Genomic DNA, 27,681 nt, shown 5'->3' with positions numbered 1-27,681 from the left:
CAGACTGTATTGATATATATTGATATATAATGTAGGAACCAGAATATTAATAACAGAAAGAAACAAAACTTTTGTGTGAATGGGGGAGGGAGGTTTTTTGGGTTGGTGCACTAATTGTAAGTGTATCTTGTGTTTTATGTTGATTTAATTAAAAAAAAAAATAATTTAAAAAAAATTAAAAAACCGTTACCGATAATAAAAACCGATAATTTCCGATATTACATTTTAACGCATTTATCGGCAGGCCGATATTATCGGACATCTCTAATATGCACCTTATTGCTTTTTTATCCTGCACTACCATGAGCTAATGCAACACATTTCGTTCTTATCTGTACTGTAAAGTTCAAATTTGAATGACAATAAAAAGGAAGTCTAAAAAAAAAAAATAACAGCCATCAACCTCCATGTTAAATTTAAGTTTAAAAAAAAATCCTTTGAAGGGTATATTCCATTAACAATTTTTAAATGGGATTTCTTTAATTTGGGGAAGAATTGGTTATGTAATATATATTGTCCTTATTTTCCTTAGCTCAACTTTTGTACACTCCTTCAGGATATATTGTCTATGAACTGTGCCCGGGAAATATTATTTCACTAAAACTGCCCTCATATTGGAACATTTTTCATCACAGAAATTAACATCTTCAAAATTAAGGTTTCTCAGACAAGGGGTAGTATTTGAATATAAAACATCCCGAGTCACCATAGATTTTAAGCACAGATGTGTGAATGTGTGTGTGAATGGGTAAAATGTGGAAGTAGTGTCAAAGCGCTTTGAGTACCTTGAAGGTAGAAAAGCGCTATACAAGTACAACCCATTTATCATTTACCATAAGATGGTGATCTTTTGAAATATTTTAGTTGGCCATACTTTATACACGACTGAGCTAGGACCCAGTGGTCATTGGGAGTAGTCACGTGTGCCAGTCATGACTTCACCTAGCGGACAAAGCGGGAGGCTACAAAAACATGAACAAGCAAGATGGCGACTGCCGAGAGACTCATATCAAGGTTGGCCGTGGTCACAGGTAAATGAAACATTGTCCTGTAGCAACCTAACTACTAAATATTTTCACTCTCCTACTTAAATATAATCTAATGATTGCCTCAATTATCTCTTGTCCTACATTTTTCAACTTTTCTGCCGAGTTAATTGCTTTTTAACGCCACCGAAAACAGTCGTCAGGTTGTTCGTTTACTTTTACTGACTCGCCTGTTACTCATCTTTTTTAATTACAATGTTACGTCACACTTCCTGTGACTACTGGCGTTTGTTTGGTAGTTTGTTACAAGTTAAAAGACATTTCAACACATCTGTAGTGATTAGAGTGTAACATTTTATCAGTTTTATCCCTAACTCTTTGAGAGTAGTTTACATATCGGATATGATTTTTAGAGTAGGGGTCTTCAACGTTTTCCAGGCCATGGGACCCCCAAACTGAGGGTTGGATGGAACGGGGACACCCCTAACCCTATATCCTGTATAAAATTGTGATTGTCTTGTAAATTAAACTGGTCCTAACTAGAGATGTCCGACCATTGGCGTTGTTAGGCCTATTTTAGGGGGGCTCAAGCCCCCCTAAAATATTCTTAAGCCCCCCTAAATAATTTGGTGTTATATTTTTTTTTATTTTATTTTTTACAAATACATATTCATTATAAAGTGGCCCGAATATGAGTTTAAATAAATAATCATATAACCTGTTATTATTCACTCAGTTTCCCCTCACCGGGCGGTATAGCTCGGTTGGTAGAGCGGCCGTGCCAGCAACTTGAGGGTTGCAGGTTCGATCCCCCGCTTCTGCCATCCTAGTCACTGCCGTTGTGTCCTTGGGCAAGACACTTTACCCACCTGCTCCCAGTGCCACCCACACTGGTCTAAATGTAACTTAGATATTGGGTTTCACTATGTAAAGCGCTTTGAGTCACTTGAGAAAAAGCGCTATATAAATGTAATTCACTTCACTTCACTTCACTTCGTAGCGTAAGGTAGAGAGCCCCTTTAGTGCGTCGGTATCCAATCCATTCTACTTGTTCATATAGAAAATGTCCACATCACTCAAATTCCAGTCCGCATTTTCTCTGCGACCTTGCTTGCGGTCCTGCAGGTGTACGAAGCACATTATCTTCCTTTACAATGAGTGAAGCTGCACGAAACCTTGTGTGTGCAATTGTAAATAATTTAGTTTTTAAGTTTTGTGTTTCTTGTAGAATCTATGTAAAGTAATATACATTAGCCTATTGTTAAAATAAGGAAAAAAACATCATTAAATATATTTGTTTTATTGTATTGTTACATTAATAGCTGTTGTATTATTATAGGATGGCTTGTTAAACATTTCAAAGGATTTTCAGAGGGAGGAAAAACCAAGACATTTAATATAAAATGTAAAATGAATAAATACATAAAAAGAAAAAGAAAAAAAATGGTTAAAAGCCATCGTCCCGGGGAGCATTTCATTTCGTCCCGTGCCCATCCATCCATTTTCTACCGCTTATTCCCTTTGGGGTCGCGGGGGGCGCTGGAGCCTATCTCAGCTACAATCGGGCGGACAAGTCGCCACCTCATCGCAGGGCCAACACAGATAGACAGACAACATTCACACTCACATCCACACACTAGGGCCAATTTAGTGTTGCCAATCAACTTATCCCCAGGTGCATGTCTTTGGAGGTGGGAGGAAGCCGGAGTACCCGGAGGGAACCCACGCAGTCACGGGGAGAACATGCAAACTCCACACAGAAAGATCCCGAGCCCGGGATTGAACCCAAGACTACTCAGGACCTTCGTATTGTGAGGCAGATGCACGTACAGATAATTTCCGATATTACATTTTAAAGCATTTATCGGCCTATAATATCGGACATCTCTAGTCCTAAAGATACCCAATTTTTATTGTTAGGGATGTCCGATAATGGCTTTTTGCCGATCTCCGATATTCCGATAATGTCCAACTCTTTAATTACCGATACCGATATCAACCGATATATGCAGTCATGGAATTAACACATTATTATGCCTAATTTGGACAACAAGGTATGGTGAAGATAAGGTACTTTTTTAAAAAATTAATAAAATAAGATAAATAAATTAAAAACATTTTCTTGAATAAAAAAGAAAGTAAAACAATATAAAAACTGTTACATAGAAACTAGTAATTAATGAAAATTAGTCAAATTAACTGTTAAAGGTTAGTACTATTAGTGGACCAGCAGCACGCACAATCATGTGTGCTTACGGACTGTATCCCTTGCAGACTTTATTGATATATAATTTAGGAACCAGAATATTAATAACAGTGAGTGTAAATGGGGGAGGGAGGTTTTTTGGGTTGGTGCACTAATTGTAAGTGTATCTTGTGTTTTTTATGTTGATTTAATGAAAAAAAAACCAAAAAAAAAACAATACCGATAATTTCCAATATTACATTTTAACGCATTTATCGGCCGATAATATTGTGCAATACTAAGATATTGAAATATGACATTATAATGCCACTACCCAGCAGGCACATGACATTTATACAACGTTGATGAAACATACATATCCTTTAAAACTGACTTTGAAACAACGTTGCAAAACAGTTGTATTTGTAAATTGAGACAACATTGATGTCCAACGTTGTTGGTTGGGAAATGATCACATTCAATGGTTTCAGTTGGTACCAAATGCGGCTGCTCGACTTTTGACAAGAACAAGAAAGTTTGATCTTATTACGCCTATACTGGCTCACCTGCACTGGCTTCCTGTGCACTTAAGATGTGACTTTGAGGTTTTACTACTTACGTATTAAATACTACACGGTCTAGCTCCATCCTATCTTGCCGATTGTATTGTACCATATGTCCCGGCAAGAAATCTGCGTTCAAAGAACTCCGACTTATTAGTGATTACAGATGATGGGTAGGCTCCCGCTCCTCCATCGCTGTCTGTTTCGCTTCCGGTTCACCATCGATGTGTCTGTTACTTCCGGTTCACTAACATAGGAAAAAAAACTTTTGCGAGATCTCGCAAAACATCCATGTCCCTTTAGGGGCTCCGTAACTTACACTGTTCAAATTTTAAGCTTTTTTTCTTATTACATTACATATTTTTGCTCCTTTTTGCTCAAAGGCCTTGTGTTTAGAGTTTCCGCCCTGAGATCGGTAGGTCGTGAGTTCAAACCCCGGCCGAGTCATACCAAAGACTATAAAAATGGGACCCATTACTTGGTACTCCGTATCAAGGGTTGGAATTGGAGGTTAAATCACTAAAATTATTCCCGAGCGTGGCCACCGCTGCTGCTCACTGCTCCCCTCACATCCCAGGGGGTGGATCAAGGGGATGGGTCAAATGCAGAGGGTAATTTCACCACAACTTGTGTGTGTGTGGCAATCAGTGGTACTTTAACTTTTTTGTTACATTTTTACCATTTTGTTTTACATGTTGCTGGCCAATAAAACTCAATCTGCGAGCCACAAGTGGCCCTCTGATACTTTAACTGCATTTTGGCATTTCATCTCAAAGTGTTTCTGGCTGGTCTGACTTATTCCATCCAGGCGGGGGCAGCGGGATTGGACGCGCCGTGTGTCAGCGCTTTGCCTCCGAGGGCGCCTCCGTGGTGGTCGCTGACATCAGCGAGGAGTCGGCGAACGAGACCCTGCAAAGCCTGCCGACTGGCCTCAGAGGTCAGGGTCACATGGCTGCCATGGCGGATGTGTCGTCAAAGGAGAGCGTCAGGACGCTGATCACGAGCATCCAGGTGCGGCACCACGCTCAAACAAACCGAGGCTTCGTTGGTTTTTCTAGCGCGTCCTCGTCTTCTGCAGACTCGCTACTTCCAGCCGCCTTCGGTGTGCGTGAACGCCGCCGGGATCACCCAGGACGACTTCCTGCTCAGCATGGAGGAGGAGCACTTTGACAGGGTCATCCAGGTCAACCTCAAAGTATGTATGATGTAACCATGGAGACGTGGCGGATGTCCTCTTGATATCGGCGGTGGTCTTGTGTCTCCGCAGGGCTCTTTCTTGGTCACTCAGGCTGTCGCTCAGGCTCTGGTGGCCTGTGGAGCCGCCAAAGGGTCCATCATTACTGTGGGCAGCATTGTGGGCAAGGCAAGCCACCCTTTGGCATCATTTAGGAGAAGCTGGCTGCAGGTCAGATGATTAGTTTCTCTGTGTGCAATGCTTCCGCAGGTGGGTAACATGGGACAGGTGAATTACGCCGCCTCTAAAGCCGGCGTGGAGGGTTTGACCAGGACCGCCGCCAAGGAGCTCAGCAGGTGAGGAGAGCGCACGCCGCCGTCAAAAAACATCAGGACTCAACTGTCATCCTTCGGGCTTCCAGGTTTGGGATTCGGTGTAACTGTGTGCTGCCGGGTTTTATATCCACCCCCATGACGGACAAAGTACCGGAGAAGGTGATCAGCAAGGTACCGCACACACTTTCATCACGCTTTTTTGGTCCTAGTGAAAAAAACGATATTCAGCCTTAAAGGGTAACTGCACTTTTTGGAGGGAATTTTGCCTATCGTTCACAAACATTATGAGAGACAAGAACGCACGTCTTTTATTTTATTTCATTTTATTTTTTTTAGGATTTTAACAATGATAAACGCTTGACAGATGCATCTAATGGGAGTCACCATTGTAGCCTTCTAAGCCTCTAAAACTACTTCAAAACCCTCCATCAACATTTTATATACACACTGCAAGTAGGGCTGGGCGATATGGCCTTTTATTAATATCTCGATATTTTTGGGCCATGTCACGATACACGATATATATCGCGATATTTTGCCTTTGCCTTGAATGAACACTTGATGCATATAATCACAGCAGTATGATGATTCTATGTGTCTACATTAAAACATTCTTGTTCATACTGCATTAATATATGCTCATTTTAAACTTTCATGCAGAGAGGGAAATCACAACTAAGTCAATTTACCAAAACTGTATTTATTAAACAGTTATTAAGCAGTGGCACAAACATTCATGTCAGTTCCAAAACAGAAAGTGCAAGATTGTCAGAGACATTTTAAAACAAGCTATGAGTGCACTTTTGTGCATGATGTCACTAAGATGACATATCAAAACAACACTAAATTAAAGTGCACTTTTTGTACAGAACGCCACAACAATAGTTTAAAACAAATAAAGTGCACTTTTGTGCATGATGTCACACAAGATATTTCAATAAGTGTCAAATAAAAATGAGCTGCATAATAGGAAATTAAATAGTGTATGTCCTTCGTTCTGTGGTCGGTTCCTGCGGACGTTATCTCCTTCTGTTGTTGAATTTTTTTTTCATACGGTGTTTATCTGGAAATGGTTGCTTCGGCATTTTGTGGGTGTGGCACCGAACGGAGATGTTGACATGCAGTTTCAAGCACTCTTCATTCTCTAGCGGGTGACTTTTCAAATGATGCTACATTAGCAGTGCTGCTAGTTTTTGTAGCAACGCTTTTGCCGCATAATTGTTCAACATATTCCCGCTTGAAGCCAAACCACCGCCAGACGATGCTGTTTTTCTTGGGAATTAATTCTTCCTTCATTTGTTACCAGATTCGCACCTTCTTTCTCTCGTATTACCACTCGCAACGCACCGTTAGCGTCACAGCTAATGTTACCCATGTAGCTACCTCTCTGCTCGGGGAGGGCGTGTGACGTTGCACGCGTGACTTATATAAGAAGGTGCGCTTGTTTGAGTCTCTGTGAGAAGGAGAGACAAGAAAGAGTGAGAAAAGCCTGTAGTGTAAAAGCAACTGTGTGAGAACACATACTCGAATATCACAATATAGTCATTTTCTATATCGCACAGAGACAAACCCGCGATATATCGAGTATATCGATATGTCGCCTAGCCCTAACTACAAGTATATATATATAAAATGTAGTAACAGACACGTTCATAACAATATGTAATATGTTCATTATTTACCGTATTTTGGTCATTTTAACCAATACTGGGACTGATTTCTTCAGAGCATTGATTTCTGTTTCCATAGCAGCGCACTTCTGACTTCTGGCAACAAACGTGTGTTCCTACTTCCAGAAACAAACGCAAGTGTGCTCTAATCATGGCAGACTTGGTAACAGACAAGGAAGACGACTATTTTTGGACAAATAAGGATTCACAACCATACCTTTTTTGAAGCTGAATATACTGAGGTACTTATAGAAGGGAGCACGATTTTGACATTAATGAAGTGCTTACCCAAATAAACCCAAAAAACGTCAGCTGGATCAAACGCACAACTGTCCATCGAGTGAGTCACACTTTATATTGATCATGACACACCATGCTTGTTATTACAACTACAGTACCTACGCTATCTGGCTAGCTGTGTACAAACAAAACATGAAATGTGGGCTAATACTTTACAGATACTGTAATATGATTGTTCATGTTTTTCAGTCAATACAGATTGGTGTCGTATCGCAGTGTTGTGCATTACAAACTCAAACGCATTTCGTATTGACGTAAAAGCTCGCTTATCTCTTTCCGTAGGCGATGTGTTTCTACGATAGAAAAAGAGTTTCTCAGTGTTCGCTCTTACAATAATGTCGAACTCAGTGTTCGCTCTTACAATAATGTCGCTACAGCTTGGTTATTATACGGGTTACAGAACCTAAATTAAGTATTGTTGATGGTTTTTGAATGCATTGTTAAAGTGATTTAATGGTAGAATTGATTGCCTCCATTAGCTGCATTGTTAGCTACCTAGAACGAGCCAATGTTTTATATGTTAGAGTGTAAAAAAATAAAAACCTTTGTCTTCTTGTTTCTCATGATTGTGAACGATAGGCAACATTTTTTTTTTTTAAAGTGCAGTTCCCCTTTAAAGGCTTTCTGAGAGTGATGTATTTATTCAGCAGGAACTGGAAGATTCCACCACAGCAATCAGCAGCTAACATTGACAATCTTTTCAGCATAGTTCTAAAGTAAAAGCCCTAAAAGTTTAGACTTTTACTGCTCAAACAGGAAATTGGCGAAGACACTTTTCAAATTAGAAATTAGTTGCGAAAGTCAAACGGGGAAACCTGTAAAAGTCCGTCATTTGGAAGTCTAAGATCTTGGAGTGTCAAATGTATTTTTTATTTTTAGATTAATCTTCAGGCAAATCATATTATTGATGTAGATGCCCAGATTTGCTGTACAGATTTACATTACAAAGGAGAAGTGTTGGATACTTCTCTTGTTGCCTTGTTTGTATTTGACTTTATTAAATGTTTGGGTAGAATTTTATTAAACAAAACCAGTTTTCTTTTAAGTAATACAGAAAATGATCAGAGCTGTTTATCTATTTTATGGAGGAATGTAGTTAATCATAGAACTGGCATCCAGTATTATTAAAAAAGTATAGATTTTGAATCGGGAATTGATTCATTACCCCCCAGAATCGAATCGAATCGTGTGGTGCCCAAAGATTGACAGCCCTACTAAGATCACATTTTACTAGGGATGTAACAATATCAAAATCTCATGATACAATATTACCATGGTATTAAGGCCACGCACGGTACAGTATTATTGTGGAATTGTCCCCCCTAAAAAAGACTTTGTGTTTGTTAGCGACATACAATAACTCAAAAATTTATGGATGGATTTTGATGAAATGTACACAAAAAACAATTATTTACTATGAACACACTTCTTCTCCATGCTCTCCCCCACCTTGCTGGTCCACGCTGCGCAGAGGATTGTGGGATATGTAGTCTATTTTCAGAACGGCCAATGCAAAAGCGCCAAAAAAAACTACACTCTCAGGTTTTTCTTTGACACAGTCACTCTTCACTGCATTATTAGGACTTTGAACCCGCAATACATTTACATCCCTATATTTTACATTTTGGAAATGTTTTAGTTTCATAGTAAATATTTTATTAACTTTAAAAACTTCACTGTTATAATTTTAAGTATTTTTAAATGTCACTGTCAAGTAAGGAAGTACAAGCTTGTTTGTCTTTTTGATTGAAACTTTTATTAGTAGATTGCACAGTACAGTACATATTCCGTACAATTGACCACTAAATGGTAACACCCCAATAAGTTTTTCTACTTTCACGTTAATCAATTCATGGTAAATGGTAATTCATGTGTCTTAGGCACAATTATTGTTATAAAAATGTGGAGCATAAAATATATAGATAACATATATATTATAATGATACAATAATTAAGTGGTAGGTTTGGGGATGTGGAATACTGTTGGAATGTTTTCATGCTGGAATCCGTTTTAATCAGTTGAGAAATGTGAAAGCAGCGATGTTAGTGAAATGATTTATGAAATTAAAAATATCAAAATGGAAGTGACATCCTCGGTCACCTGAGGCCAGTCAAGCAGCAGTAAAGATGAGATAAATAAGGTGAAAAGGTCAGAAGTCAAATGTTTCTTCAGGTAATACATGGAGCCTCTACCGCCTCCCAGTGGCCATTGGAAATAATGCATACATTTTGTGTTCAACTCCTTGAAGCTGCCTTTCAGTTTCTGTCTTGTTTGTGTCCCAGATGAAGTCTTTGGTGCCTCTGAGGAGGATGGGCGAGGCAGCAGGTTTGTTTTTCTACAAGTCATTTGCTTAAAAAATGGAAGTGTTTGTGGACTATGCTGTACATTTTGGTATTGATCAGACGACCCAGTTAATACAGGAAAAGTTTCTTAGACCATCGAATGATTTTGTCTTTAATTTGCTGTGAACAATTTGATTATATATAGAAATGTTAGACAATGTTGTGTATTTACTGGCGTCCTCCTCTAGAGGTCGCTGACGTGTGCGCCTTTCTGGCCTCGGATGATGCTCGCTACGTCACAGGAGCCAGTGTGGAAGTGACAGGTACACATGTGCCGTACTGTGCATTTACATCCCTCGATTAAACGTGTCTTTGTCTTCCAGGGGGACTTTTCATGGGCTAAAGGCGTCACCTGCTGAAGAGCAAACTCGTGCTTGTTTTGTTGTCTTTTAGTGCCAATAAACATGCTACTCTGACCGGAATGGACAGTCAACTCGTTTGAAGGTAGGAATAAAACCAGAATTTGTTATTTTTATGACCATATCTGAATGACGATGTCTCATATATTCTTAATATTTCACTTAAACCAGAGTGTCCACTAAATAATAATGAAATATACCTTTAGAAATGATTCCTTTTGAATGAATTCTTGTCATATAGAACTTTTAAATATGTAGTTATTGTCACTTTTAAGTAATAGAAGGCATGATTGAGTTTCCTAAAATACCTGGAATTTGTCTAAATAACATAGACTTATGTGAAATACATACCTGATAAAGACTCTGTGGAAAACTAAATTACACTTACCAGGTGTAGCTGAGAAAACCAAATCCAAAACCTGAAGAAACATTTCACTGAAAAACTCCACACCAAATGCAGACTCACAGCTTGAGAAAGAAGCTGTGCAACGTCATTTTTTTTGTAGATTAGTCAAATGAGTTGAAATCTACATATACTACATTCTTAATATGTATCATATATTATGCTTCATTGCGTTTTCTTTATTTTAGGTACAAATTAATACTTCTATATGTGTCTAATACTATATTATATTCAGCACTTAATGGGACAAAAAGAATCTCAGTATACTATGCTATTTCACGCATATATACGTCTTTTAACTATATATTTTTTTATCTATTTATTTTTGTTCTTCCAGTAAGAAGAGGATTCATATGGCCCTGTTCATTGTGGTTTACCTGACTCATGAAACGTGACAAATTAAGGGGTCGCACTATGCACTTGAGCCGCCAGATGGCAGTAGAGTGTTGAATATCTTAAAGGGGGTCATTTTGTTTTTACATTTAAAACACCTCCTTGTGGTCGACATAACATGTAATGGTTGTTTTTGTGAAATAATTTCATAGATTTTGTTTTACAGATTTATATTCAAGTTACTTTTTTGCTCCCTTTCAAAAAAGCTCATTTTGAGAGGCGGAGTTGTCCAGGGTGTACACCGCCTTCCGCCCGAATGCAGCTGAGATAGGCTCCAGCACCCCCCGCGACCCCAAAAGGGACAAGTGGTAGAAAATGGATGGATGGATGGAGTTGTAAAATGCAAATTTACCTCTTCCCACCACGTCCTACAATAGAATGCTAAGCTAGCGACGCAACAACTCGAGCTTAACATAGCTAACGTATCATTTACATCAGGGGTGCCCACACTTTTTCAGCAGGTGAGTTACTTATCAAATGACCAAGTCGAGGTGACCTACCTCATAGGTGGGCATTAAATACTTTTTTCTATTAATTTTTTATTTATTTTGACATACATATAGCAAGTTTTAATGATATTGCACACTCCGTCACAATGTTTCTTATTTTTGTATGAAAAACCTGCATTTGTAGTTAATCAATCAATCAAAGTTTACTTATATACATACTTGCCAACCTTGAGACCTCCTAATTCGGGAGATGGGGGGGCGGGGTTTGGTGGTAGCGGGGGTGTATATTGTAGCGTCCCGGAAGAGTTAGTGCTGCAAGGGGTTCTGGGTATTTGTTCTGTTGTGTTACGGTGCGGATGTTCTCCCGTAATGTGTTTGTCATTCTTGTTTGGTGTGGGTTCACAGTGTGGCGCATATTTGCAACAGTGTTAAAGTTGTTTATACGGCCACCCATCAGTGTGACCTGTATGGCTATTGATCAAGTATGCATTGCATTCACTTATGTGTGTGTACAAGCCTATGTATTTTATATATATTATATATATTTATATATTATGTAAATGGGCCGGCACGCTGTTTGTACGGAGGAAAAGCAGACGCGACGACTGGTTGTAGAGGACGCTAAAGGCAGTGCCTTTAAGGCATGCCCCCAATATTGTTGTCCGGGTGGAAATCGGGAGAATGGTTGCCCAGGGAGATTTTCGGGAGGGGCACTGAAATTCGTGAGTCTCCAGGGAAAATCGGGAGGGTTGGCAATTATGCTTATATAGTCCTAAATCACAAGTGTCTCAAAGGGCTGCACAAGCCACAACGACATCTTCAGATCCCACATCAGGGCAAGAAAAAACTCAACCCAATGGGATGACATTGAGAAACCTTGGAGGCATGTGTCTGACATTTATAAAAAAACAAACGGCTTGAAAATCGGTTGAAAATTCAGTGCATTATGGTGATTTCAATCACCGATAGACTTCTGTCTCAATTGACTAATGCAGTAATTAGACACTGCTTACTCCTCCGTGATGGCACATCTTTCTTATTAACAGCAGCGTCAGAGGCAGCATTTACATATTCAAATCTGTGATACTAAAACTAAATAACTTGTTTTTAGTTTTGTTGGTTTTAATTCAGACGATGCGGCTACATCCTGACATTTCCAACGTGTCCTTCTAACACAGGGGTGTCTAAAGTGTGGCCCGTGGCTAATTTTTTAACGGCCCGCGGCACTTTCATTAGCATTTTATTATTAGCATGAAAGGTTTTTTGCAACATTTGCAGCATCTAATATTTTGTTACTTGAGAAACGCTACCTGTTAGTATGCTATCGTTATTAGGCAAGCTTTTTATTTTTGCTGATTTTATAGGTATACACCTGAGTCATATTTTTGTACTTGATTTATGCTAACATTCTAACTTAATAAACACATTTTTCAGGTATACATCACATAGTAGTATATTTTGTTTCTTGACACACGCTATATTTATAATTTTAGCACGCTAACATTAAAGGTGCTGTTTGCAACTTCCTTACAGTAACATTTTTCAAAGCAAAAACACAACCGGCTAGCCTACGATACCATTAGCGGTTTAACAGAACACATTTGTTAGACATTTGTATTATTTACAATTACAAAGTTTATGGAAACATTTTTTTACCGGCCCGAATAAAATGATTGGTGTTTACGGCGGTCACTCACTTGATCTTGTCAACACGTACATGCAGGGAGCGCGTGCACACATACAAAAACAGTCCAAGAGAAGCAACCAACAATTTGCAGTCGTGTTATAATATACATTCAACGACAGCTAACGCTTGCTATCCAAATTGCTATTATTAGCTAACAACACCTAAAGCTAATGCATGTGTTACGTACGTACATAATTACGTACGAGAAGCCGTGAGAGGGCGGGGTATACTGTGTAACATTTTGAAAAATTGGCGCCCTCGAGGCATCTGTGTAAATGTTACGAACAGCCCCTTTTAACATGCTATCTTTTTTAGCCAGTTTTGCAGGTATACAACTCAGTGTCATATAATTTGATATTTCACTAATGCTAACTGTAGGCTGGCCATATTCTGAAATCCCAAAAAGAGGACACATATATGCGTGCCAAGGCCGGGACTAGGTGAAAATTTGCCAATGATACTCGAACTTGCTTTATAAATAATATATTCATTTTATTATGTTTTGAGCAATGACCGTTAAAAGAAAAAAAAACAGCTTTGTTTTATTAGTCAACATTGCCACTTTTTCTAAATTACATTTCACCTGTAAGCTTTTTTATTTCACTTTTGTTATGTTTTGTTTATTTTAATAATATTTTTAGAATATGCCGTGGGCCTTTAAAATATTAGCTGTGGGCCGCAAATGGTAAAAAAAAAAATAATAATCTGCGTCCTTTCTGATTTCAATGCGTTAAAAAGACACAAAAAGTGTGTTAACGCCAACACTGGTTGACAGTATAACAAAAGTCACACTTATATTCTGTAACATTCACAGTTTTGGAAAAACGTGCAGAGGTAGAAATATTCAAAATAACCTCTTGTATATAATCTAAACATAAATAATGCAAAAAATTTAAACAAAAAACAGCAGACGAGCTTTTGCCCTGCACAGCTGTTTTGTGCTTTGTCATGTCGATATGGGCTTGTAGATCGTTGGCCCCTTTATCTGCCACAGATATATACGTTCCTGCTTTGCACACAGTGCATTCTGCTTTCCATGCGTCACTACCAGGACGAAAACACAGATACTTTTCCCGCAAATCATCCGTGAAGTTGCATTTACATTTCGGCTTCTCTCTTGTGTTCTGTCTGTCTCTCGACTGTCTCGCTCTCTGTCTCTGCCCCTCCCTCACGAATGTTGCTGCGTGCGCACACCTTCACAATTTGTTTTGTTTTTAACCCTATCTTAACCCTGGACGTACATTGAAAATACACGCAACCCTAACTCAAAATACCGGATATTTGAGGCATTTAAGAAACCCCGCCCGGCCAGCCTCCCCGGGGAAAATAGGACGTATGGTCAGTCTAGCTAACTGTGAGCAGGCTATTGTTAGGTATACTTTTAGCATGCTATTTTATTTTTTTAGATCATTTTGTTCATATTTTTTTGTTACTTAACACTATCTGGCGAGCGTGCGAACTGTTAGCATTTTAGTTCGGCTTTGGCTCTTCAGCATTTACCTAAAATTTCTACCGAAATTGCACTTTCTAAAAAATGTATTTATTGTACTGGTTCTGAAGTTGAAAAAACCCAAACTGCCTCTCGCATCCTTTTTTTGTCAGTCTGTGGCCCTCAGTGGAAAAAGTTTGGGCACCCCTGGTCTAACTAGTAGCGTTCCAAATTACTCTCGGTGTAGTGTTCAATCATAGCGTATCTAGAGTTCAGTCAAATAATCAACAGGCTTGGGTAATATGATATAGAAATTACGGTCAGTCTAACGTTAGTTTTTCTGACAAAATAAACCAAAATAATAAGTCTAACTATAGTAACAAACTTACAAATATGCTTTTATTTTGTCAAAGTATAATTTGGGGGCAATTCTGTGTGTGTATTTGATGCACTTCACTCCTACTTTCATGCAGTCTTCTTCTCAATGACCTTGCTGATGGCAATGGCAGATTTTGAGAGAGGAGCGCCTCGTATCCAGTAGCTCCACATGCAACTTTTAATTGGAGCCCTTTTTTGATGGTTTCAGCAGACCATTTCATTCCTCGTGGACTTGCTTGTTTGAGTTTACCAAGCTGATCTCTGTTGAAAACTTTAGAAATGTTCACCTCTAGATTACTTTGCTGTTGAAGAAGTTTCCTTTTCTCCCTTCTTTCCTTAGCCAAAAGCTTTTTCAGTCTTGATATCTCGGTAGTCATTTTTTTCAGTCTCTCGTTGCGGCTCTCAGCAGAACGTGATGTACTTTCTGCAGAGACTAATGAACTCTCTGCGACACCTGGTGCGCTCTTCGGAGAACATGGTGCAAAGGTGTGTATGGTCTCATCTGGACTATCGGGTGTGTCATCTGTACACAAAATGAAGAAGAGAAGTTAAAAACAAAAAATGCAAACAACCAACTCAAGAAAATACAACTACACTTTTGAGCCAACAATCTTATGTTCCACAGCTTCAAATTTATGAAAAGTAAATTAATAACACAAAAATGTTTCTTGTATGATGCTTCTACAATATTAAGTGTATTGTAGTTTGTTAATAATTGCAAGCGATTGACAGGTCAAAAATATTTAAAAAATGATCAAACATAGGAAATCTATATGTCAAACTTCTTTTCATTAAGGGCCACAACACAGATATGTCTACAAAATATGAATATTAGCATATTAATATGATATTACACAATGCATTTATTCTTGTTTTTATGTATTAAGTAGAGAAAAAAATCTGTAGACTGGCAGCTCAATCGACAGAAATTTACCGTAGAATTTACGATGTTAACTGCATATTACTGTAAATGGAAAACTGGTACCACTGTTTGTTACGGTAAAATTGTGGCGACAGATCGACTAGTTTTTTTACTGTAAAATCTATGTTTGTTTTTACGGTGTATTACTGTAAATAAAAATACAGATGCGACTGTTTTTGACGGTGACATTCTGGCGACAGATTGGCCAGTTTTTTTTTAATCATAAAATCTATGGTTGTTTTTTTGGTGTATTACTGTAAAAGGTGAAATGGTTTAACGGTAAAATTCTAGCACCTGAGCAGTCAGTTTTTCCCCCCCAGTAAAATCTATTGTTACGTCAATCAGATGTTTATTTTCATTTTAACAAAATTTTTTGTAATGTATGATAATATCTGTTACATTATTCGTAAACTTGAAACTAATAGTTGAATATTATTACAGATTACGGGACAACTAACTTTCAATTTAAATTTCCTACCTACAGGAATTATATACATATTATAAAATATTAATTCATATCATCACCTATATTGTAAAGAACATGTTTGACATACCCTCTTATTCATAGACTAATGCGGAATGTTAAGAAAGACAGCTGATAATTACCATTTTCACTCCGATGAATTGGCTTCTCCCCATTACCATATTCACTATGGTGAATTGGCTTCTCCCGATTACCATCTTCACCGTCACTACGGTGAATTAGTTTCTCCCGATTACCGTCTTCACAGTCACTATGGTGAATTAGCTTCTCCCGATTACCATCGTCACTATGATGCATTAGGTTCTCCAGAGTACCATCTTCACGATGGTGAATTAGCTTCTTTCGATTACCATCTTCAATACGATGAATTAGCTTCTCCAGAGTCCCATCTTCACTACGATGAATTGGCTTCTCCAGACGACCATCTTCACTACGGTGAATTAGCTTCTCCAGAGAACCATCTTCACTACGGTGAATTACCTTCTCCCGATTATCATCTTCACTACGTTGAATTGGCTTCTCCCAAGAACCATTTTCTCTGTGATAAATTTGTTTCTCCCGAGTACCATCTTCACTAAGACGAATTGGCTTCTTCCGAGTGCCATTTTTCCAACGATAAATTGGCTTCTCATCTTCACTACGATGAACTGGCTTCTCCTGAATACCATCTTCACTAAGATGAATTGGCTTCTCTCGAGTGCCAGTAAGAAGAGATTGCTGATAATATGAGTGTTCCATTCGTATCCTCTTTGACGGAGGAGGTGGTGATGCATCCACTCTGTTTCTCTTCAGAAGTCTTCTAGGCTTCACAATCTTTGTAGTGAATGCGAACAGTGTTGGCACAGCATTTGGTTTCAACTTCTTCAGGCCATCAGCTCTACGTTGCTCGTATTGTGTCTCATCAAAATGATCCTTCAAAGAATATGGGAAAAACAAGACCATATATTAAAGCCTGTCGTGTACTGTAAAGGATTGCATACGGTCAGAATTTTTGCCAAAGTTTTCAAATGAAGCAGTATCTTCTAACAATGACCTTTGCCCTGGACTTGGTAAGCGTAAGGGAAATTGCATGGATATGGTGGAGGTTTGAAAATACAAGTTACAATACAGACCAAATTACCGTAGATACAACAGGGGTTCTTAACCTTTTTGACTTTGGGGCCCTAGGCCACATCAAATATTTCTACTGAATTAGTAGTCTTACTCTTGATTTTAATCATACTCAATTATTACATATAACCAATTTCAGTTTTCCACCATGTCAAATTATATGAAACTGTGTTAATCAAACATTATTTATTTAACACATAAATAAACCTTAGGCTTAGGTCAGCCGGATTAGAAAAATAAGTACTAACCTAATATACTACATAAAAAGGGACTCATAAATAACTAATGAAAAAAAAGTTTTCCTAAAATTAAATAACTACATTGACAATAAATATTTCTTAACTAAACTGTCACTCATGGTAGAAAAGTGTATAACAACTGATCGTATAATGTGTTTAAGATAGATAGATAGATAGATAGATAGATAGTACTTTGATTCCTTCAGGAGAGTTCCCTCAGGAAAATTAAAATTCCAGCAGCAGTATACAGAATTGAGATCGAATTTAAAAAGTAAAAAGTAAACAATGGGGGTATAAATGGAAACAAAATTAGACAAATATTACAATAAGAATAAAAATAAAAAGCAACTATGAGAATAAAAATAACAGTAAAATAAGAATATAAAAAGAGAAACTAGGCAGTAATGACCATGTTATGAAAAAGACAGCAAGGCAGTGTTGTTGAGTTTGGAAATGACAGCGTACAACCGTGACGTCATCACAAGTCTCCGTCTGTGCGGTGTTCACACAGTTTTGGATCTCTACACCTTGGCCAGCCTTTGTAAAAGTCTGCGTTTTTAAAGACAAAAGTATGCGCCTGCGCGTGGACAAGAGGCCGAAACGTGAGCTTTGACTACTAAACGAGGCAAAATGGCGTAAAAAAATAAAATAAATTTACGACGCCTCGAGGCAGCAAAAATTCTTCCAATACATTTTGTATATCGAGTTACTCGAGGAATCGTTTCAGCTCTACTCACTTGTAAACAAAAACAAGGGTAGTCACAATTGTACATTGTGTGCAGGCACTGGCATTGTAAACAAACCTTTAGTAAATTCTGGAGCATCCATTTTCTACTGCATGTCCCTCTCTGGGAAGCGGGGGGCTGGAGCCTATCCCAGCTGCACACATGCGGAAGGCAGGGTAGACCCTGGGCTAAATTCTTGAAAATTTGTTTTTATTTGATTTGGAATTAAAATGATTGTAAACAATGTTCCCCCTAATTGTTTGTGTCTGAGCAAACACAAAAACTCCCTGAGCATTCAGTGGAGCACATGTGAGCAACATCACACGTGGCAATACCAGCAGCACACCTGTCTCAAACCAATCTTTTACAATAACAGAGAGGAGTCATTTTAATGAGATTATTTTGTAATATTAGTGATTTGGCCCACTTGTAATGAAAATAAAAGAAATCTTGTTTTTCATAAGCTATAGATTAGTATTGTACAATATGTCTGGGTGGGGGTCCTGCTTTGGAAATCATTTGTACCCCATTCAGAGATCACATTTAGTTCCCTTTAAACATCCTCATGTTGCACAATGAAATGTAAGCATAGGATGAAGTGTGTATTCCTGTAAGTTTCTCTAGTAACAGCATTCCATGATTAATATAAATAAATTAACATTAATAATAAATGACAGTATAATAAGCACACGTATGACTGAGGAGTCATAGTGTAACTTTGTGGTGTTTGGGGTTAGTGCGTCTGCCTCACAATACGAAGGTCCTGAGTAGTCCTAGGTTCAATCCCGGGCTCAGGATCTTTCTGTGTGGAGTTTGCATGTTCTCCCCGTGACTGCGTGGGTTCCCTCCGGGTACTCCGGCTTCCTCCCACCTCCAAAGACATGCACCTGGGGATAGGTTGATTGGCAACACTAAATTGGCCCTAGTGTGTGAATGTGAGTGTGAAAGTTGTCTGTCTATCTGTGTTGGCCCTGCGATGAGGTGGCGACTTGTCCAGGGTGTACCCCGCCTTCCGCCCAATTGTAGCTGAGATAGGCTCCAGCGCCCTCCTCGACCCCAAAGGGAATTAGCGGTAGAAAATGGATGGATGGATGGATGGAGTTGTCCGACTTTTTGTGTGGCCATAAACGCACCAGTGGCTTAGTGGTATGTGTGTTGGTGACAGATGACAAGTTGCTTTTGGCCTGGTTTGTACGGCAGAAAATGACTAGTTTTTCGAGATAAAAGTTTTTTACTCATGTTTTTGGTGTGGTTGTGGCCGAATATAAACAGTTTTGCTCAATAAAGTGATCGATATAATTCCTGTCCTCGAAGTATCTCGATAGACGTTTCAATAATTGAACGGTGTTCAATTGAGGGCTGTTTGTTGTCACTGTCACTCAGAGTTGCATTGCAAAATTACACAGAATAAATTGTTTATTTTGTTTAGAATTCAGATGGGATTTGATTTGATTTGGTGCGCAGCATATATTTGCTGTGTGCAGAGGACGCTTGAGCAGTGCGCAATTGCGCAGGCGCGCACCTTAGACGGAACGTTGATTGTAAACACTATAGAGCTGCAACAACTAATCGATTATAAAAATAGTTGGCGATTAATTTAGTCATCGATTCGTTGGATCTATACTATGCGCATGCACAGAGGCAATTTTTTGTATTTATTTTAATTTATTTTTAATTTTATAAACCTTTATTTATAAACTGCAACATGTACAAACAGCTGAGAAACAATAATCAAAATAAGTATGGTGCCAGTATGCTGTTTTTGTTCTATAAAATACTGGAAAGGATAGAAATGTAGTTTGTCTCTTTTATCCGATTATTAATCGAAGTAATAATCGACAGATTAATCGATTATCAAATTAATCGTTAGTTTCAGCCCTAAAACACTACAAAATGTACATTTGTTCTATTATTCAGATATTAGGCTGCTGCCCCGCAACCCGATTTCGGATAAGCGGAAGAAGATGGATGGATAGTTTGGATTATTGGTGAAACATACAAAATATGTGCTATTTAGAGGCAAACTTGTGTTAGGCTAAGTCAAAGTGTATTTGTTCACTTTTACTAAGAGTGAGATCCAGCACGTTTCCCGTGTGTGTACGCTTACCTCGCACAAGAGGCTGTAGTTATTGGGTCTCCAGCCGTCCCGGCGCACCTTTACTTCCCATACTTTTCTCCTTACAGGGTCGCGAGGAAAACGATGCATATGCTTCCCACTTTTCTGGCGAGTGAAGCAGCCCCAGGCTGCACAACTGGGCATGTTTAACCGTGGAAAAAGCTCTTCCTAACCCTGTAAATTAAAGTCGCCGATATACGATACGTCAATTACCGAACGCGCAGTAAGTATTTTGCGTCGATTTAAACTTTTAGCAGCTGCGGGCGTTTGTACTCCATTCACATAAACTGTGTGATAACCGATGTTTAACTCCCGACTGATAGTATAACCGTGTTAAATCAAAAACTCATAATTGGTAACACTTTGATTAACTTAATAGACCGACTAGTGTTAGCTTGCTAGTGTAAATGCTAACATGAAAACACGAGTCTTCAACGTCTTTCCATTATTAAGAAACGTCATGCCCCAATCTGATCGTATACAAACACATTACTGCCTAAACTACGAAGCTAGAGTATTCACATTGAACATAAAGGCTTTGCTGTCTTTGCAAAAAGTGATCGGTATAAACTCCACAGAGTCGAGTGGAAACAGACGAAGTCCGTTTTACAGGAAGTGAACTCGTGACGTCACGTAAACCGGAAATGAAACGAACATTCTAAAACGTTTACAAGTTAAAATTGAAGATAAACATATTTAATATAACTCTTATGAAGCCAAAACAATATAAGAAAGTATATTTCGTGTACATAAAACCTTTTTACGTTGGTTTTAAGCCTGTTTGTTTTTATTAAATAAAAAAATACATTTAAATTATTGTATTTTTTTATTTAATAAAAACAAACAGGCTTAAAATACAAAAATACATTTAAATTAAAGCTGCAAGCAGCGATGGACGGGACCGACTTTTGCTCGTGTTTCCTGCCTTTACCCATTCAACATATCTTTACCTGCACATTACCTACCTTCCCTGCATCCTGGGGACACACTTGTGCTTCTTTCTTTCACCCATACAACATATCTATGTAATCATGTAATTTAACCTTCTCTGCATAGTAAGGTCACGCTGGTATTTCCTGCTTGTACCCATTCAACCTATTTTCAGCCGCACATTACCTACCTTCTCTGCATATTGGGGTCACACTTGTGCTTTCTGCCTTTATCCAGTCAACATATCTTTACCCGCACACTCTGCATTGTGTGGTCACGCTGGTGCTTCCTGCTTTTAAGCGGCCATCTTGAGATGGCAGCAGTGCAGCAGCATCAGCGCAGGGGTTCTTTGAAGGCTCGTAAAATCAAAACCGGAGCAGTTATGAAAACTCTTTCACCAACTTTTAATCAGAAGTGTTCAATCTCTCTCCTGTGCTAGTTTGAAGCCGACACGACAAACGCGCTCAGAGGAGATAATGTTTAAAAAAAAAAGGTGACTGTTTTGACCCCACTTTTGTTTTGAAGGGGATTTGCAAACTTCCTGTTGATTTTTGCTGGGGATTGTCAATGAATGAAATGTAGGTCTAAGTGAGACCTACATAGAGGTTTTTGTTTCATGTCTCTACGACATTCCTACCGGACGTTACAAGCAGTTTTGTCTGTGTTTTGTCCTAGGGGGCGCTAAAGCGCAATTTTGAGTTTTGGGGTTTGGTTTTTTCATTAGATGGCAATTTTCGCCAGTCCTGATGTGTGTGTGTCAAATATGGTGAGTTTTGAAGCATGTTAAGGGGGTCAAATTACAGCTCAAAGAGGCGGCGGTATAATAAAGAATAATAATAAAACCTTACAAATTCAATAGGGTCCTCTGTCCCAAAGGGACATTGCGGTCCCTAATTAAGGGCAGCACAATACGAAGGTCCTGAGTAGTCCTGGGTTCAATCCCGGGCTCGGGATCTTTCTGTGTGGAGTTTGCATGTTCTCCCCGTGACTGCGTGGGTTCCTTCCGGGTACTCCGGCTTCCTCCCACCTCCAAAGACATGCACCTGGGGATAGGTTGATTGGCAACACTAAATTGGCCCTAGTGTGTGAATGTGAATGTGAATGTTGTCTGTCTATCTGTGTTGGCCCTGTGATGAAGTGGCGACTTGTCCAGGCTGTACCCCGCCTTCCGCCCAATTGTAGCTGAGATAGGCTCCAGCGCACCCCGCGACCCCGAAGGGAATAAGCGGTAGAAAATGGATGGATGGATGGACATTTAAATTATAGTTTTGTGGCACTGACATCAACTTCTAACGTAATATATGTGCCTGAATTGTACAAGTTGTGTTCAAAATAACAGCAATCCCACATCACCAGCAAGATAAATCATTGTTTTTGTTAGAATTTCAACTTTTACACGGCAAGTATGTTTCTACTTGTTTAGTAAAGGTGTAAAAAACCAACAGGCATGACGTGCATGCGGCTAATTCTGTGAAGCTGAATCATTTACTGAAAAGGGCGAGTTAAAAAACAGCAATCCATCCATCCATCCATCCATTTCCTACCGCTTATTCCCTTCGGGGTAGCGGGGGACGCTGGAGCCTACATTCGGGCGGAAGGCGGGGTACACCCTGGACAAGTCGCCACCCCATCACAGGTCCAACACAGATAGGCAGACAACATTCACACTCACATTCACACACTAGGGCCAATTAAGTGTTGCCAATCAACCTATCCCCAGGTGCATGTCTTTGGAGGTGGGAGGAAGCCGGAGTACCCGGAGGGAACCCACGCAGTCATGGGGAGAACATGCAAACTCCACACAGAAAGATCCCGAGCCCGGGATTGAACTCGGGACTACTCAGGACCTTCGTATTGTGAGGCACATGCACTAACCCCTGTTCCACCTTGCTGCCCCCCCCCAAAAACCCAGCAATGTTGAGTTTAATTAGTGAGGTCATTGATTATGTGTTAAAAGGTGGCCCTTATTTAGGGATCAAGGCAGGGTTAGGGAACCTATGGCTCTAGAGCCAGATGTGGCTCTTTTGATGACTGCATCTGGCTCTCAGATTAATCTTAGCTGACATTGCTTAACACGATAAGTAATGAACAATGTTAAAAATAACGTTCAAAATATAAAACATTCTCATGCATTTTAACCCATCCATCCGTTTTCTACCGCACCTGTTCAAGAAATAACAATGTTATTAAAAATAATTAGAGACTTATTATGCTCTAAAAATGTTGGTCTTACTTAAAAAAGCACGCATTTAGTTGTCATCCATCCATCCATTTTCTACCGCTTGTCCCTTTCTGGGGTCACGGGGGGTCGCTGGAGCCTATCTCAGCTGCAGTCGGGCAGTAGGCGGGGTACACCCTGGATAGGTCGCCACCTCATCACAGGTCCAACACAGACAGACAACACTCACACTCACATTCTCACACTCGGGCCAATTTAGTGTTGCCAATCAACCTATCCCCAGGTGCATGTCTTTGGAGGTGGGAGGAAGCCGGAGTACCCGGAGGGAACCCACGCAGTCACGGGGAGAACATGCAAACTCCACACAGAAAGATCCCGAGCGCAGGATCGAACCCCGGACCTTCGTATTGTGAGGCACATGCACTAACCCTCACCGTGTTGCCTGCATTTAGTTGTATTCAGTGTTAAAAAATATGATATGGCTCTCACGGAAATACATTTTAAAATATTTGACTTTCATGGCTCTCTCAGCCAAAAAGGTTCCCGACCCCTGGATGCAGGCAATTGATGCTGCATATGCTGGCTGTGCAGTTGTCCTTGAAAAACACAGTAAAATGGGTCGTTCAAGACATTGTTCAGAAGAAGAGTTATTTGATTAAGAAATTAATAAAAGAGAGAAAAACCTAAAGAAGTGTAGAAAATTATTCGCTGTTCAGCAAAAATTATATCAAATGCTTTGACGTGGCAGCCAAAACCAGAAAGGCGAGGAGAAAAAAAGGAAAAAACGACCATTCCAATGGATCGGAGAATAATGAAAATGAAAAAGGCTCAGCCAATCAGGCCCGGCCCTAACCAATCTGGCGCCCTAGGCAAGATTTTAGGTGGCGCCCCCCCACATCGGCAGTGAAGTGTATATACTCACAAGAAACCGAATAGCTTTGTCTTTGACCTTTTTTTTACTTAAAGAAAGCAAATTAACAATCAGAATAGTTAACAAGATAAAAAAAATATGAATAAATAAATGAATGCAAAAAATAAAAAATGAATATATGAAATACAATATTTTTTACATACATATTGCTTAATTTACATTAATGATGTGCACTTTAACAACTAGGCTTACAACTATACCTAATATATAAAGGGGTGGAAAAGTGACTATTACCTGCAGGGCAAACATTAGCTAACCAGAAGGCAATAACAATGTAAACAAAAAACACCTGCTTAAAAGATCTAATACAAATGGAATGTAAGGTGGGAGTACTGTAATTACCTAACGTTACATTATTATTTTCCATAACAATTTAGCCCCCTCCACAATATTAACCCGACGTTAAAACAGAACTAGCTATTTATTGATTAGCAATTGCCGAATCATGTAACATTAGCTTAATGCTAAAAAGCCAGGTTACTATCACATTCTGTAACAGACAAATAATTTCATGTAGGCTAACGTTACCTACCTGCTACCTCTTGTCTTTTTCTCGTTTCTCCTCCTCTTCTTTTCTCTTTTTTCTTCCCTGGGCACCTGACAGTTTTGGCCGTTTTGACATCTTGTGTTGATTTTTTGATGTGGTGACGTCCAAAAAGAGTCATGATACGGGAAGGGAGGGGGCGGGGGGGGCGTAATGTTGTAACAAATAATATTTCTATTATATAGGCTTTACTTTGCATTTTAATTAACGTGGGATTATTTTTTTGTATTTAGAAATAATAGTACCAACTTTTTTTTTTTTTTCTCCAACATTTGTGGCACTGGCGTGGCGCCCCCTGATGGACGGCGCCCTTAGCATTTGCCTATACGGCCTATGCCACGGGCCGGCCCTGCAGCCAATAATCAGCTCCAGGAGGATCAAAGAAGATCTAAGATTGCCTGTGAGTACTGTAACAATTAGCAAGAAGACCCTGCAAAGTCCCATCGTTAAAAAAAAAAAAACATGCGCTGAAGTGGTTACAATTTGCCAAAGAACACATTGACTGGCCTAAAAAGAAATGGCCTAACATTTTGTGAACTGATGTGAGTAATACTGGTATTTTGGGGGAGGGGTCTAAGGGCGACAGACAGTTTGTCAGATGTCCTGCAAACACTGTAGTCAAGCGTGAAGACGGTGAAGCATGGTGGTGCAAGCATCACGATATGGGGGTGTTTCTCTTACTATGGTGTTGATTCTATTTATTCTATTTTAGCACACCAGGGTTCATGCATCGGTTTGAGTACATCAGAATACTAGAATACATCATGTTGCCGTATGCTGAAGAGGAAATTCCTTTTGAAATGGGTGTTTCAACAAGACAATGACCTCAAACACACCAGCAAGCAAGCAAAATCATAGTTCCAGACAAACAGTAATGGAGTGGCCAACACGGCCACCGCTGCTGCTGCCCACTGCTCCCCTCACCTCCCAGGGGGTGATCAAGGGTGATTGGTCAAATGCAGAGAATAATTTCGCCACACCTAGTGTGTGTGTGACAATCATTGGTACTTTAGCTTTGACTTAACAATGCTCGGACCTTAATCCCATGGGCTGACATTAAAAAAATGCTGTTCATGAGCCATAACTAAGAAATGCAGAGGAATTTCGGAACATAGTACAATTGTCCTGGGCTGCAATACCTGTTGACCAGTGCTAGAAGTTGGTCGACTCCATGCATACTTGCCAACCTTGAGACCTCCGAATTCGGGAGATGGGTGGGCGGGGTTTGGTGGTACCAGGGGCGTGTATATTGTAGCGCCCCGGAAGAGTTAGTGCTGCAAGGGGTTCTGGGTATTTGTTCTGTTGTGTTACAGTGCGGATGTTCTCCGGAAATGTGTTTGTCATTCTTGTTTGGTGTGGCGCATATTTGTAACAGTGTTAAAGTTGTTTATACGGCCACCCTCAGTGTGACCTGTATGGCTATTGATCAAGTTTGACATGCATTCACTTAAGTGTGTGTTAAAACCGCATATGATATGTGCCTGGGCCGGCACGCTGTTAGAATGGAGGAAAAGCGGACGTGACAACGGGTTAAAGAGGACGCTGAAGGCAGTGCCTTTAAGACACGCCCCCAATATTGTTGTCCGGGTGGAAAATTGTGAGAAATTCGGGAGAATGCTTGCTCCGGTAGATTTTCGGGAGGGGCACTGAAATTCGGGAGTCTCCCAGGAAAATCGGGAGGGTTGGCAAGTATGACTCCATGTACTACAGATGTGAAACCGTGGTTATGCAATCAAATATTAGTTTATGATTCTCAGCAAAGTTGAATCTTTAAGCATCTCATACAGTACATCTTTGAGTTTGTAAAGCAAGGTGTCAACACTGCTATTTTTGTTTTACATATTTCTTGACTTTCTGTAAATTACTTTTTCCAATTTTCTTGCATTTGTGTTCATTGAAATACAAATTACTTGAAGAATTTTGAAGGTTTACTCATCTTTTTAAAAACACTGATATTATGAACATAACTATCCACTGTTCCTGTCACTACAGTTCACTTTCAGATAAGAGTTGAAATCTATATTACATTAATATATATCATTTTATCATATTGTATTTTCTTTATTTTAGGTACAAGTAATACTTTATCAGAAGTGTCAAAAACGATATTATATTCAGCACTAATTTGCAGTACATATAGAATCTCATACCGCGTTATCTCACGCACAGACTTCCTTTACCTATCTTGTTTTATTTATTTTCATTCTTATAGTACCTTTTGGTACTATTTTTTTCTAATAAGTACATTAGTTATTGTATACCATTGTTTTCTTTTGATATGCAAATACGTTTTTATTAATATTGCACACTCTTTCACAATGTCTCTTTATTTATGTATGAAAACCTGTAGCTCAATTAAAATATTTTGTAAAGTACGTGTCTGTCATTTATAATAAACCAAACGGTTTGAAAAAAATCGGTTGAAAAATTCAGTGAGTTATGGTGATTTTAATCATTTATAGACCCCTGTCTCACGCGGCTTACTCCTGCTCAAGATGGCGGCCGTGATCATAGACATCTTATAAGTAGACGCAGCATTGGCTGCTGTGACGTGAGAAATTGGGCCGCCATCTTGAAGTGGTGACGAGGAGCCGGCGAGCAGCCTAAACTGACAGTTGACAGGTAGAAAACAAAGATGCCGGGAAGGTGTTCAGCGTTTTCCTGCTCAAATGAGCTGACTGTTGAAAATAGGAATCGGGGGATTATTTTTCACAATTAAGATTTAACATTAACGTACTATTGGTTGTATTTTTTGAAAAGAATATTACCACAGAGTTGAGAAATTTATATTCAATACATATATACAATATATATATATATATATATATATATATATATATATATATA

The 27,681-nt window shown here is 39.2% G+C and overlaps 2 protein-coding genes across 2 annotated transcripts; one reads left to right on the top strand and one right to left on the bottom strand.

Moving 5' to 3' along the window:
• The first annotated feature begins 917 nt into the window (after positions 1 to 917).
• hsd17b8 (hydroxysteroid (17-beta) dehydrogenase 8) lies at positions 918 to 10,432 on the top strand. The gene is made up of 9 exons (XM_061930713.2): positions 918 to 1,031; positions 4,543 to 4,745; positions 4,813 to 4,929; positions 5,002 to 5,097; positions 5,179 to 5,264; positions 5,330 to 5,414; positions 9,497 to 9,539; positions 9,745 to 9,819; positions 9,880 to 10,432. Exons 1-9 carry the CDS (start codon positions 986 to 988, stop codon positions 9,897 to 9,899), a joined length of 771 nt encoding a protein of 256 aa, XP_061786697.1. The 5' UTR covers positions 918 to 985; the 3' UTR covers positions 9,900 to 10,432.
• A 3,505-nt stretch (positions 10,433 to 13,937) lies between these two features.
• On the bottom strand, positions 13,938 to 20,859 carry LOC133577130 (uncharacterized). The gene is made up of 3 exons (XM_061930712.1): positions 20,242 to 20,859; positions 16,183 to 16,972; positions 13,938 to 15,177 (listed from the first exon to the last, which is right to left on the bottom strand). Exons 1-3 carry the CDS (start codon positions 20,392 to 20,394, stop codon positions 14,684 to 14,686), a joined length of 1,437 nt encoding a protein of 478 aa, XP_061786696.1. The 5' UTR covers positions 20,395 to 20,859; the 3' UTR covers positions 13,938 to 14,683.
• Positions 20,860 to 27,681: the final 6,822 nt, after the last annotated feature.

Source organism: Nerophis lumbriciformis, linkage group LG37 (genome assembly GCF_033978685.3).
Source record: "Nerophis lumbriciformis linkage group LG37, RoL_Nlum_v2.1, whole genome shotgun sequence".
In the NCBI taxonomy this organism is placed as follows: Eukaryota; Metazoa; Chordata; class Actinopteri; order Syngnathiformes; family Syngnathidae; genus Nerophis; species Nerophis lumbriciformis.
The sequence above is the reverse complement of the archived record's forward strand: the minus strand, read 5'-3'. Positions and strand labels throughout refer to the sequence as shown.

Excerpts from the sequence above, each read along its gene's own strand:
- hsd17b8 (XM_061930713.2), top strand. The coding sequence starts at position 986 with ATGGCGACTGCCGAGAGACTCATATCAAGGTTGGCCGTGGTCACAG. Across the intron at positions 4,746-4,812 it reads CGCTGATCACGAGCATCCAG|ACTCGCTACTTCCAGCCGCC; the intron begins GTGCGGCACCAC and ends CGTCTTCTGCAG. Across the intron at positions 5,415-9,496 it reads CGGAGAAGGTGATCAGCAAG|ATGAAGTCTTTGGTGCCTCT; the intron begins GTACCGCACACA and ends TTTGTGTCCCAG.
- LOC133577130 (XM_061930712.1), bottom strand. The coding sequence starts at position 20,394 with ATGCCCAGTTGTGCAGCCTGGGGCTGCTTCACTCGCCAGAAAAGTGGG. Across the intron at positions 16,973-20,241 it reads ACTACAGCCTCTTGTGCGAG|GATCATTTTGATGAGACACA; the intron begins GTAAGCGTACAC and ends TATTCTTTGAAG. Across the intron at positions 15,178-16,182 it reads AATTCATCGGAGTGAAAATG|ATGACACACCCGATAGTCCA; the intron begins GTAATTATCAGC and ends TTTTGTGTACAG.